The sequence below is a fragment of the Candida albicans genome, chromosome 7 (assembly GCF_000182965.3).
Source record: "Candida albicans SC5314 chromosome 7, complete sequence".
Lineage (NCBI taxonomy): Eukaryota > Fungi > Ascomycota > Pichiomycetes > Serinales > Debaryomycetaceae > Candida > Candida albicans.
Window position 1 is genome coordinate 872,132 of NC_032095.1, and position 11,904 is coordinate 884,035.

The window sequence follows — 11,904 nt, forward strand, 5'->3', positions numbered from 1 at the left end:
TATAAACACTATTCCTGGCCATATGTTTGAAGTCTCTCTTGGACGCTTACTACCAAAGCAAGCGCAAACAAAAAAAAAAATAGCGTAAAAAAATAGAACGGAGAAGAAAACTGGATCGTACCCGCAACTTCTATTCATCTTACAACCTCAACAATGCTAAGACAAAACATTGCCCGTATAACGTTTAGAAGGTTCAAGCACCATGTACTTGGAATTGACTTGGGAACCACTAATTCTGCTGTTGCAGTTATGGGATCAGATCAAGAGCCACAGATCATTGAAAACGAAGAAGGCAAACGTACTACACCATCAATTGTGGCATTCAGCAAAGAAGGCGAAACCTTAGTTGGTCTTCCTGCAAAGAGACAAGCTGTAGTAAACCCCGAAAACACCTTTTTTGCAACAAAGAGATTAATTGGGAGAAAGTTTGAGGATACCGAAGTGCAAAGGGATTTAAACAATGTTCCTTATAAGATTATCCCTAGCAAACAAGGTGATGCAATGTTGAGCTCGCATAGTGGACAAACCATATCACCATCTGAAATCGGGGGACTTATTTTGCAAAAGTTACAGAAAGTTGCTGAAAATCAGTTGAAAGAAAAGATCAACAGTGCTGTTGTCACAGTTCCAGCATATTTCAATGACTCTCAAAGACAGGCTACAAAGAATTCTGGGAAACTAGTAGGCTTGGACGTATTACGAGTCATCAATGAGCCAACAGCAGCAGCTTTAGCCTATGGCTGTGACAAGTCAAGAGAGGATGGGATAATCGCAGTATTTGACCTTGGAGGCGGGACATTCGACATATCTATTTTGGAAATAGATGAAGGTGTGTTTGAAGTAAGAGCAACAAATGGTAATACACATTTGGGAGGTGAAGATTTTGACATTGTCATTATGAATTATATCTTGGAAAATTTCAAGGCAGAAACAGGAATTGATTTATCCGGTGATAGATTTGCTGTACAACGTATTAAAGAAGCTGCAGAAAAAGCAAAAATAGAGCTAGACCATTCGGACGAGATTGAAATAAATATACCATTCGTGTCCCAAGACAAGCACATTAAGCAGACTTTGACATCGCAAGAGTTCACCAAGATGGTGATGCCTATTATAGAAAAGACGATCGACCCAGTCAAACGATGTGTGCGAGACGCCGAATTAAAATTCAAGGATATTGATGAGGTTTTGTTAGTTGGTGGAATGACAAGAATGCCCCAGATCAGGAAAATGGTACAGGACTTGTTTGGCAAAAAACCGAGTACTGCTGTGAACCCCGACGAAGCAGTTGCGTTAGGTGCAGCAATTCAAGGTGCAGTATTATCCGGACAAGTTAAAAATGTGGTATTATTGGATGTTACACCATTGTCATTAGGGATCGAGACTTATGGGGGAATTTTTACTCCACTAATACCCCGTAACTCTGCTGTTCCAATTAAAAAGGAGCAAATGTTTTCCACAGCTGTAGACGGCCAAACGGGTGTTGAAATAGGTGTTTATCAAGGAGAAAGAACATTGGTCAAAGACAACAAGCATATTGGCCAATTCAAGCTTTCAAATATCCCGCAAGGACCAAAGGGGACTCCACAAATTGCCGTGTCCTTTGAAATAGATGCCGATGGTATTATAAACGTCAGTGCAACAGACAAGACACCATATCCAAAGGATCTGGAACACTACGGGAAACCAAATACCGTGGCAATACAAGTAACTGAAGTTGGCTTGACCGATGCGGAGGTCGAAAAAATGATCCAAGAAAGTAACCGGAACAAGAAAGCCGACGAGGAAAAGAAAAGGTTGTATGAACATGCTTCTCGTGCAGAAATTTTATGTACAGATACGGAGACCGCATTGATCCAATTCGGGGAATTGATGGAGGACGAAGAGAAGAAGACAATAAAAGAGTATGCCAATACCATCAAAGAAATGATTGATGAAATAAGATCAGGAGAGAAATTACATCATCCCAATATCCTAAACCAAAAAGTAAACGAAATGCAAAAGACTTGCATGGAGGCAATACAGAAAGTAGCATTAAAGCAGCAACAAGATAAAGAGAGTAAAAATTAGACATGTATATATATAATCATCGTTAACTACATTTTGTTTTGTATCTTGTTTTTCATTGTAGAAATCTTGCTTCTATATCTGCCCCTAAGAAACTACTACTAAGTCATGCTCTGTTCTCCCAGTCTTACTCGTCAGTTTCCATTCTGTCTTCTGCTGGTGCTTCAGTACCTTCTCCTTCTTGAGCTTGGGTTGCATTACCCTCTTCTTGTTCATCACCATCCTCATCATCATCGCCATCTCTATTTCTAGCGTTCGAGACAGAGTCTAATTTATCCAACCATTGTTGCACATTTTCATCGTCATACGATACAAAACTTTGATCTTTACCAACAATTGAAACACTGGTGTTTTTAAATGTCAATTCAACGTCTTGAGACAACGTATCTCTCAAAGCATATAATCCATGGAGTACCAACTTCTCAACGTCATCACATTTCTTTATTTCTTCTAAATTTCTTTCTAAATATGTACGAGCTGCTTGGGATCTTGCTCCTATGGCGGCTCCAAAATATTCCAAGACGCTTCCACTAGGTTGAAACTCAAAAAGGTGTGCCCCTGTTTCATCATATCCAGCAATCAACAACCCGACACCATATGGCCTAGATCCATAAGTTTGTGTATTTTCTTGGGCTTTATCAGCAATTGACAAAACTGCTTTATAGGTTTGAATTGGACGATTGAAAACCATTTTACATTGCATTGCTTGTTTTCTTAAAAAATTAGATAAAACTCTAGCATCCGGTGCCAAACCAGCCAATGCCACTCCCATGTGATCATCAATTTTTATGATCTTCTTTTGGTAAGATCCCAATTCCTCTGCATTTCTTTTTAGAGCTACTAACACAACATAATCATTCGACGTTAAACCAACAGCTGCACTTCCTTGTTTAATAGCTTCTAAAGCATACTCGACTTGGAATAATCTACCTGTAGGTGAATATGTGACTGAATCGTTATCGTAATTATTTCTAAACATAGCTCAATTGATCTGATCTGGTGGGAGATGTGAAGGAAACTAGCTGGTGAAACAAATTCACTTTTTCTTCCGCTTTGCCACTGATTATCTGGCACGCAAAAGAAAGTAGAGAAGCGAAAAAAATCAAAAAGAAATTGAGCGGGTAGTGTACTCACCATGATTTTGGAACAAACTTGAACAAGAAGTTTAAATACGCTGTGTAGCTATACTTTCTACTAACTTACATGATTTCTCTTAGTTTTTCTATGGTGTAACTGTCATTCAATTGAATGAAATTGTTGAAATCGGTATCACCCAACTGCTGTCTTAAACCACCCATACATTCTTTTAAAAGCAGCAAAAGATTGACAGAATAAACTCGATCAAACTGATCTAATAATGCATGGTATCTCAATTTTTCACCGTTTGCTTTGATATCAGGATCCAAATACGAATAATCATCTATGTCATCGTAAATCAAATTGGAATTGTATGAATCACACCGTCCGTTTGTGTCTTCGTTTACTTCTTCCAAGAAGAACAATGTGTTTTTAATTATTTTAGGAGACAACTCCCACAACACTTCTATTTTTTGTGGAACAGAATAAGACAAAACTGAAAGTAACCCCAACAAATTGATTTTTTTATTTCTTGGGTTCCCATTGTGGTTGTAATATTCTAACCATCTTTCGAAAAACAATTTCAAGTCAACAGAAGTAACATCTAAAATTTTGAGAAAATACTCTTTCATGGCAATCCTAGAAAACAATAAATACATTCTAGCAATTAAGAAGTTGCTCATGCTATCGTCCAACACATAACGAACCATAGAGTTGAATAAACCGCTTGAAACAATTCTATCTATCATCTCGTCTCTTGGATTAATCAACAATATATCCATTAACGCAATAAAAATGGCATACGCATCATCTCTCATTTTACTTAAATAGTTCCCAATAACTTGGAATATTTCTGATGCCAAATCTTCAGAAAATACATCGGGCGCATACAAGGCATAACTTCTGATAATTGACAAGATTGTTGGAAGAATCTCAGTTGAGTTTCTTAATCCAACTGGGATCAATTGAAACAATTCGACCAATTCTGAATTCAAGTTCTGTGTGACAGGACAAAATTGCAACAACGCTAGCCACAAGTCATATCCATCTTCAGAAACAAGCAAATAGACATCCAGATTTTCGGAACAACATGCCTTAATCAAAGGAATGGCAATCTGGTGTGTTTCCATGGAGTTCTCATTTAACGATACAACCAAACTTCTCAACAACCTCAATAATGAAGTCTTAATAATCTGTTCGTTTTCAGTAGTTTCCCAGTTGGGAGGAATGATTTGCAATATATCAAGCAATGTTTGATAATCGACCAATGGATTACACTTTTCAATGACTTTGGCCAATGTGTTTAAAATGTATAGTTTAGATTCTGTAAACTTGAATTCATCAAGCAACCCAATTATCAACTTGACAAAATCATTTAAAAATGGTTGAAAATCAGTTTTGCTGAAATCCCAATCGTCAACAACAGCACACAACGTTTGAACAGCCGAAATCTTAACAATCTTATCGTTGATTTTATTTTCTGGTTGCAAGAAATTTAACAACAACTTGTAAATAGACACTCTCAGCTCTCTTGAACATTGGATACTGACCCATTCAGAAATAATCAAACAAACTCTGCGCTTCAAGATTTTGTTTTCAACCAAATCATTCTTCAAACCTTCTGGTATAAAAACAGTTTCCAACAAATTGTCAAAGTTCACATGATCACTAATGGCATGCCCTGAGAGTTGGAAGGTACACAATATAGAGTCTCTGATCAAGATCTTGTCAACAGACGCATTTTCCATCAAACCGGTGCTAATTTTATTCAAAACAAATTCAGCTAGCAAATCTGGGAAATATTTAATCAAGTCTTGATAAAAGTTTTCTGCACAAGGACGAATTTGATACTCCCAACTAGACGAAAACTCTTCATTACACCATTCTTCTGGGTCAAGCAACCAACTTTCCAAATCTGATGGTTTTAATCGAAGGTACCAAGTTATTACAAGATCACAAAGGTTCTGGATCAAATCGGGAGTGAAAAAATTACCAGACAATTTGTTTCGAGCGGTCTGGACTTCCATTTTGTCATTTTTTTGTTTTAACGTAACCGCACCTGCTCTATAAATATATGCCAAAACCTTCTTTAATATACTAAAACTCCTCAAAGCCAAAATTTCCCAAAAATCATTGTCTTCAGATGAGTTGTAGATCACTTCTGCCTTCTGTTCTAATATCGAAAGAAATGTTGTGAGTATTTTTTCACAACAAGGCAACAATATAAAACTGGTAGGGTTTGTTTTGATCAACGAAACATATAGCTTGCTATAGCACTTGACATAACGTTCCAACAAATCTGTATTGAACTTATCATGTTCCAACACTATCATTTGCAAGTGATCAATTGTATTATTCAAGAATTCAACAATGTCCTGGTCCTTGTGTGGTTGATCAAAACCCTCAGGTATAATTCGTCTCAAATTTTTTAAACACAAATAACAGATCTGCATTATAGTGAAATCCAAATTTGATGTCCACATTGTAAAGAACTTTGAGTACAATTTGACCAAGACATTGACAACGATTGCTGCTTTTGCTTGCATGGCATGACGTGCTCTTCCAATTTTAACAGTTGACAACGTTTTTATTATCCGATTCAAAATAATCAACATATTGTTTGTAGCCACAAGGTTATTTTCAACAAACACATATTTCTCCAAACTGCTAATTATATCATCAAATAAATTTGGCCAATCCAGGGGGAAATCAAATCGGGCAATTTTTGAAATCGAATACGCATTTTGTAACATCAATTGGTTATTCTTTTCATTTATCAAATCCATACTCTTTGCAATTATTTGTTGTTTTTCTTGTTTTTGAATGGAATTACTTCGTGAACTCTTCCAATACTTATCAACACCATTTTTAAAACAGATTATCGCCAACCAACGAATTTGTAAAGGTAGATCGGTATTCAAATACACTTCTTGTAGTAAATAATGGTATCCAGGGACAATTTCCCAACTCTTCAATTGAGATTCTGCATTCTGTTGTTCCAAACTTCTTTCTGATTTGCTGGCAAAAGTCAAAACTGACACCAAATTCTCATAGTTTAACTCCATCCTTTAAAACAGAGCAATAATTCAATATATAGATTTTTTTTTTCAAATTTATTTAAGTTGCAGCTCAGCACTTCATAAATATAGAAATCTCAAACAAGGTTTGGTAAAGTGCTTATTGTCCGGATAAAAAATGTATACTCATCTAGTCATTCCGAAAAAGAACGAAAGAAGAAGAAAAAAAAAGGAATCACTCAACTGTTTGGTAGGGCTTACACACATTAAATTCGAATACTATACACGACCCTCTACTTAGACCATCTATGAGTTTCGTCTCCTTCAGACCATGTTCTTTCTGTATATCCTAATTCTTGTTTGACTCTATCAACAGTAGCCTGATCACCCATATTCTTTCCAATATTATCACTAATCTTAATGGCTGGTTTACCGTTTGCCTCCTTAATTTTAATGACAATGTTCATTGGCTGAGACTTTTCGCCATTTGACAACTTATTGAAATCATTTGTGAAAAACGTACCAATTCCAAAAGTACTGATTAATCCCAATTTATCTGCTGTATTTTTATATTTCAAACATTTTTCAACGTTCAAGGAGTCACTGAAACAAATGATCTTGGTATTTTTCGCTATACCCATTTTTTCATAATGACGGGCAATTTTCTCAGCATACAATTCAGGATCCCCCGAATCTTGCCTAACTCCAGAGTATTCATTTACATAGGGAGCAACAAACATTGTCAAGTAGTTGTCTGTTCCAAAAGTATCTGTCAAGGCCAACCCTGCATATTTTGCTCCAAATGTATCAATCCAATAATCCATAGCCAATTTATTTGCATGCACATAATCTTGTGTGATTGATGCAATTCCCATATACCATTCATGTGCAACAGTGCCTATAGGTGGCAAATCATATTTCATGGCAAAATAAACGTTCGACGTACCAGCAATGTACTTTGATTGAGTGTCTATTTGCACGTCTTTGATTGCCTTGATAACAATTTCTTGTGACTCGTATGATCTTCTTCTTCTAGTTCCAAATTCACTGAAATTACATTCATTGCTAATTAACTGCTTGGCCTTTTTTTGTGCTAAAGCGTACTGACCTTCGTAATTCCAGTCGGTGTCAACAAACTTAAAATAAGCTTCAGACACTAATGCCAATAACGGAATCTCATAAAGTATAGTGTCATTCCACTTACCGACAATTTCCAATTCGAAGTCCCCTTCATCATTATCCAAATATTTGATCTGGGACGATGGGACTAATTTGAAGTCCGCCAAATATTCTAAATAGTCTGATGGCAATTGCGGCAATACTCTATGCAAATACAAAATCTCTTCTGCAGAAAATCTTAAATCACCCAAATACTCGATTTGCTTTTTCAACCACGATATGGCTTGGCTATTTAACTTCAATTGAGGAGTTCTATTGGTATACCTGTATTTCACTGGGACATCAGGAAACTGTTTGTTGACCGCTGCATGCATAAACAATTTGTATAAATCGGTATCCAAGAAGGATTTGATGACTGGTTTATCTTCAGTTCCATTCATGGTCAATAACTATAGCTTGCCTCGGCAAATGGTATTCGATGAAGTAACTGAAAAGTATAAATTGCCAATAAAAAAAAAACGTTGAACTTTTGATAAACCTAGTTCGGCACGAGCAGGCAGAAAAAAACGAATCCAGCCAGAATGCTAAAAAGAGGTGAGCTCTGGACCCAAATAGGAAGGAAAAACAAAGTCCAAGTTTGAACATGTTCTCCTACCCAACAAATAATTGGTACTTGGGTGTTGTGCGTTATGTGACATTGACGATATAAACTATGCCAGTTGTTTGTCGGATTTTCGGTAGAGAAGCTCAAGTTTACCTATTTTTGTAAAGTTTTGGGTTTTTTCAATGATAACACCTAATGATTTTTTTCCCCTCGTAATGTAATACTTGCGAATATTGAAAATTAAGACTAAAGGGAAATTTTTTTTTTTTGTTTGGTTTTTCTCTAGATTCTTCCACTTGACATAACAAGTGTTCAATATATTTCAAACATTCCGTCATGTCCTCATCCTATACAAAAGAGCAAGAATCAATAGTTTTAAAAGTCTTATCGTACAAGCCCCATCAGTTTTATGAAATTTTGTCGGTGGAGAAATCCGCCAGTGAGGGCGAAATAAAAAAATCATACAGGAAGCTAGCTATAAAGTGCCATCCTGATAAAAACCCTCATCCAAGATCATCAGAAGCGTTCAAGATTTTAAATAAAGCATGGGAGGTGTTGAGTGACCCACAAAAGAAGAGAATATTTGACCAAACCGGTTCGGACCCTACTTCAAGAATCAACAATGCCAGTGCGGCGTCTGGTGGCTTCCCAAGCAGTTCATTCTCTGGAAGATCAGGGTTTGCAAATAATCCATTTGAAGATGACTTGTTCAATATGTTTTTTGGTGGTGGTGGCGGTCCACGTGGAAGTCCTTTCGCATCAGGGCCAACATTCACATTTGGAGGGAACGGGTTCACATTCCAATCATATGGAAACGGGGGCGCTGATCCGTTCATGAGATATAGAAGAACTACAAGAAGACCAAGAGCACAGTCACCAAATGGAAGAGAACAAACTGGACCTAATGGAGAAGAGCAACCATCCTTGTTTGAGGCATTGAAAGGTATATTGCCTATTTTGATGCTTTTAATTGTACCAATATTATCAGCCATATTTTCCGGTGACACATCTCCAGAGTATTCCTTTGTTCCATCTCAAGAATATAACATACAGAGGAATACACCAAAATACAATATACCATTCTATGTCACTGACAAATTCCAGGAAAAGCATGGGTCGAAGTCCAAAAGACAATTAAGAAATTACGATTCCAAAGTAGAGAACTTGTTTATATCCGACAAACGAGCCAAGTGTTCCAAAGAACAAATACACAAAGATCAGTTGATTGAGGATGCATATGGCTGGTTTAGTGTTGATAGTGAGAAATTACAGCGGGCAGAAAATTTCCCAACACCAAATTGTGACATATTGAAAGGTTTAAATTTACTTTAGAGAATACTCTAGTTAATACAATATAATTTTTAAAGAGTAAATCAAGAACGGGGCAATTTTAAATTATTGAAGATGCCGAGCTTCCTTCTCGTAGTTTTGATTCAGGGTTCCAAAAGTAGATACAACAAATTTTTGCTCAGACAACAACACATTTTTTTTTTTTTCATAGTATCCGTCAATTCTTAGTTTTTCTACATGCATGTGTATAGATGCCAAGTCTAAGTGAATTTACAGAAGCGTTTCTGCTCTTTATTGGTCGCGTGTGCAGCATTGGTCTTGGTTCTCAGAAGAAATCACTATTATACAATAACGAAATGTCCAACTTGAACACATTGCTAATTAAGATTGAGGACGAACCATTGATTGATATCGATAAATGCAAACCGTTGTTAATTGATAGTATTGACAAGTTTTTGCAAATGATTATCCAACAAGAATATGTTGATGACAAGTTGAGTTGGTTTGCAATAAACTTATATCTTAGTAAGTTTATTAGGTTGGTTATATATCCAGAAATCCAAATGCTTTGGCCAATATTGCTTAGAACCACAGTTTTTACCCACGACTTTAGAGTATTGCACAAGGTTATTGAATGTGCTTTGTGTGACAATCCCGTCGTATCTTGGATCAGCTCAAAAATCTTGCTAAACATAGTTCAAGTGGATTACATGTTCTCGTTGGTGAAGGAATCAATAAACACTAAGGAAAATATAAGGAAGTTTAAAAATTTGCTATGGAGAAATAGTGGAATAACTACGCTCACAAATCTAATTTCTTTATTTGTCAATTTGCAACTTGAACCCGAATTTATTCCAAACTTGGTCACACCATACATTCGGTACATCCATTCAGTAAACCCCAAATTTTCTGACTTTATCCCGTGTACAGTTGTTTTGAAAAATCAAATCATTGATAAACAGTCGAGGTTTTATTTGCAACCGATAAATCGTTCCCTTTTGATTCTATGGCATCAATTGAAAAAGGATCAAACAGAAACATACTATATCAATTTGGTCACATTGAGTAGTTTTAGAGCATTGCCTAACTCTGTGTTAAGGTTAAACTTCAAATGCAGCAGCCAACGCCAATTGCGATCCGAAGAAATGCTGATATTCAAATACATGAACAAGTTTTCCATCAAAGTTGGAGACCACGATATTTTGGATACCTGCTTGGAAATAAGTTTAAAATACAATGCACATTATCATTGGTTGGTAAAGTTTTTCAAAGTTATCTCCCCACGAAGAAAAATATCCGTGAACTCCAAAATTCAAGTCCCCCTGAGCCAAAAAGAAAGTTCAAACCCTAGAACTTCACAAAATCAGATGATGGTTGTTGCGACGAGAAAACGCAAAGTATCAAGATCAGAACCATGGGACTTCTTTGACATATCTGAAATGTCCCGTCCCAGAAAGCACCGCAAATATAGAGTGGATAGAGATATGCATAAACAGGGAAATAGCACTAAAAGTGTGGGTTCCGAAAACGTTGATAGTGGGAGGAGTTCAAAAAGTTTGCTATTTATGGAAGAAGAAGAAACGGATGAAATTGAAAAATCCTTTGATAGTGATGAAAAGAGATACAACAATAGTAACTGTGGTCAATTTGATTTGGATACTGCAACTGGAGAGACAACAAAGGAAGATAATCCAAATGTAACTAATTTATTGAAAAACCCAGCAAATAAAGAGCTAACACTTCAAGATAATGCCGCTCCAATGTCAGATTACAACTACATAAATGAGAGCTTGATTTTATTTTCTTCCAATATTGTGAATAAGTTGAAAGCTATTGAGTACAATGTCCTTGAAAAACGGAATGAACTACAAAAAGAATTGGATTTGGAGTTTTCTAGAATCTTTGCTAAACATAAACAGAAATTGCACGAAATTCAGCAACATATAACTGGGGAAATAAATAAACTACAATAGGATACGTTATAGTAGGAAGAATGCAATTTATCGTATCTACTTTACAAAAAAGTAATATAAACGGGTATCATTTATTTAGATAAAACTATTTTTAATATATATACGTGTAGTGAAATAACGAAGAACAGAGTACCTTAAAAGGAATGCATCTGTAGTAAATTATAGAATGTATTTCTGTAGCATGTTTAATGGCCACCCAATAAACCTTCAATAAATTTGACTTTTTTACCAATGATACTACCAATAATACCACCACCACCGTAGCCTCCGGAACCACCATTACCGCCTGAACCGCCTTCGGTTTCACATGGAGTTGGTTGAGCTGGGGGAGTGTCACATGGGGTAGTTTCAGCTGGAGGAGTGTCACAAGGGGTGGTTGGTGCTGGTGGAGCTGGAGGTGTATCACATGGAGTAGTTTGAGCTGGTGGTGGTGGTGGAGGTGGAGGAGCTGGGGTATCACATGGAGGTTCATTGTTACCACCTTTCCAACCTCCACCAAGCTTCAAAAGTGGGAGAAAAGTAGCTTCAACGGAACAAGCAATAAAGGCAGCAGCAGCAATTGTAGTAAATTTCATTTTGATTGGGTGCTATTGTATCAATGGTATTGATTAGTGTTGTCAGAAGTAGAGAATAGAATTGGAGAGGAAATTCATTTCAATTTATAGTTGAACAAATTTGAAGGGGTCATCATTATTTGATACTCATCTCAATTGTTTTTTCACATCATCAAGCCTATGAGACCCTGATATACTTCCGT

At 36.5% G+C, this 11,904-nt stretch overlaps 7 protein-coding genes across 7 annotated transcripts; 3 read left to right on the forward strand and 4 right to left on the reverse strand. All coding sequences in view use genetic code 12, as the record gives it.

Moving 5' to 3' along the window:
• Positions 1–153: 153 nt before the first annotated feature.
• CAALFM_C704010WA (Hsp70 family ATPase) lies at positions 154–2,070 on the forward strand (the record flags this gene model as incomplete). Its single annotated transcript, XM_710135.1, has 1 exon — positions 154–2,070. One exon carries the CDS (start codon positions 154–156, stop codon positions 2,068–2,070), a length of 1,917 nt encoding a protein of 638 aa, XP_715228.1.
• A 124-nt stretch (positions 2,071–2,194) lies between these two features.
• On the reverse strand, positions 2,195–3,046 carry PRE5 (proteasome core particle subunit alpha 6; the record flags this gene model as incomplete). The annotated part of the gene is made up of 1 exon (XM_710134.1): positions 2,195–3,046. One exon carries the CDS (start codon positions 3,044–3,046, stop codon positions 2,195–2,197), a length of 852 nt encoding a protein of 283 aa, XP_715227.1.
• Positions 3,047–3,266: 220 nt separating this feature from the next.
• KAP120 (Kap120p) lies at positions 3,267–6,209 on the reverse strand (the record flags this gene model as incomplete). Its single annotated transcript, XM_710133.1, has 1 exon — positions 3,267–6,209. The coding sequence occupies one exon, from the start codon at positions 6,207–6,209 to the stop codon at positions 3,267–3,269; it is 2,943 nt and encodes a 980-aa protein (XP_715226.1).
• Positions 6,210–6,454: 245 nt separating this feature from the next.
• Positions 6,455–7,720, reverse strand: NPT1 (nicotinate phosphoribosyltransferase; the record flags this gene model as incomplete). The annotated part of the gene is made up of 1 exon (XM_710132.1): positions 6,455–7,720. The coding sequence occupies one exon, from the start codon at positions 7,718–7,720 to the stop codon at positions 6,455–6,457; it is 1,266 nt and encodes a 421-aa protein (XP_715225.1).
• A 500-nt stretch (positions 7,721–8,220) lies between these two features.
• Positions 8,221–9,216, forward strand: HLJ1 (type I HSP40 co-chaperone; the record flags this gene model as incomplete). Its single annotated transcript, XM_710131.1, has 1 exon — positions 8,221–9,216. The coding sequence occupies one exon, from the start codon at positions 8,221–8,223 to the stop codon at positions 9,214–9,216; it is 996 nt and encodes a 331-aa protein (XP_715224.1).
• Positions 9,217–9,425: 209 nt separating this feature from the next.
• CAALFM_C704060WA (uncharacterized protein) lies at positions 9,426–11,147 on the forward strand (the record flags this gene model as incomplete). Its single annotated transcript, XM_710129.1, has 1 exon — positions 9,426–11,147. The coding sequence occupies one exon, from the start codon at positions 9,426–9,428 to the stop codon at positions 11,145–11,147; it is 1,722 nt and encodes a 573-aa protein (XP_715222.1).
• Positions 11,148–11,332: 185 nt separating this feature from the next.
• Positions 11,333–11,722, reverse strand: CAALFM_C704070CA (uncharacterized protein; the record flags this gene model as incomplete). The annotated part of the gene is made up of 1 exon (XM_710126.1): positions 11,333–11,722. One exon carries the CDS (start codon positions 11,720–11,722, stop codon positions 11,333–11,335), a length of 390 nt encoding a protein of 129 aa, XP_715219.1.
• Positions 11,723–11,904: the final 182 nt, after the last annotated feature.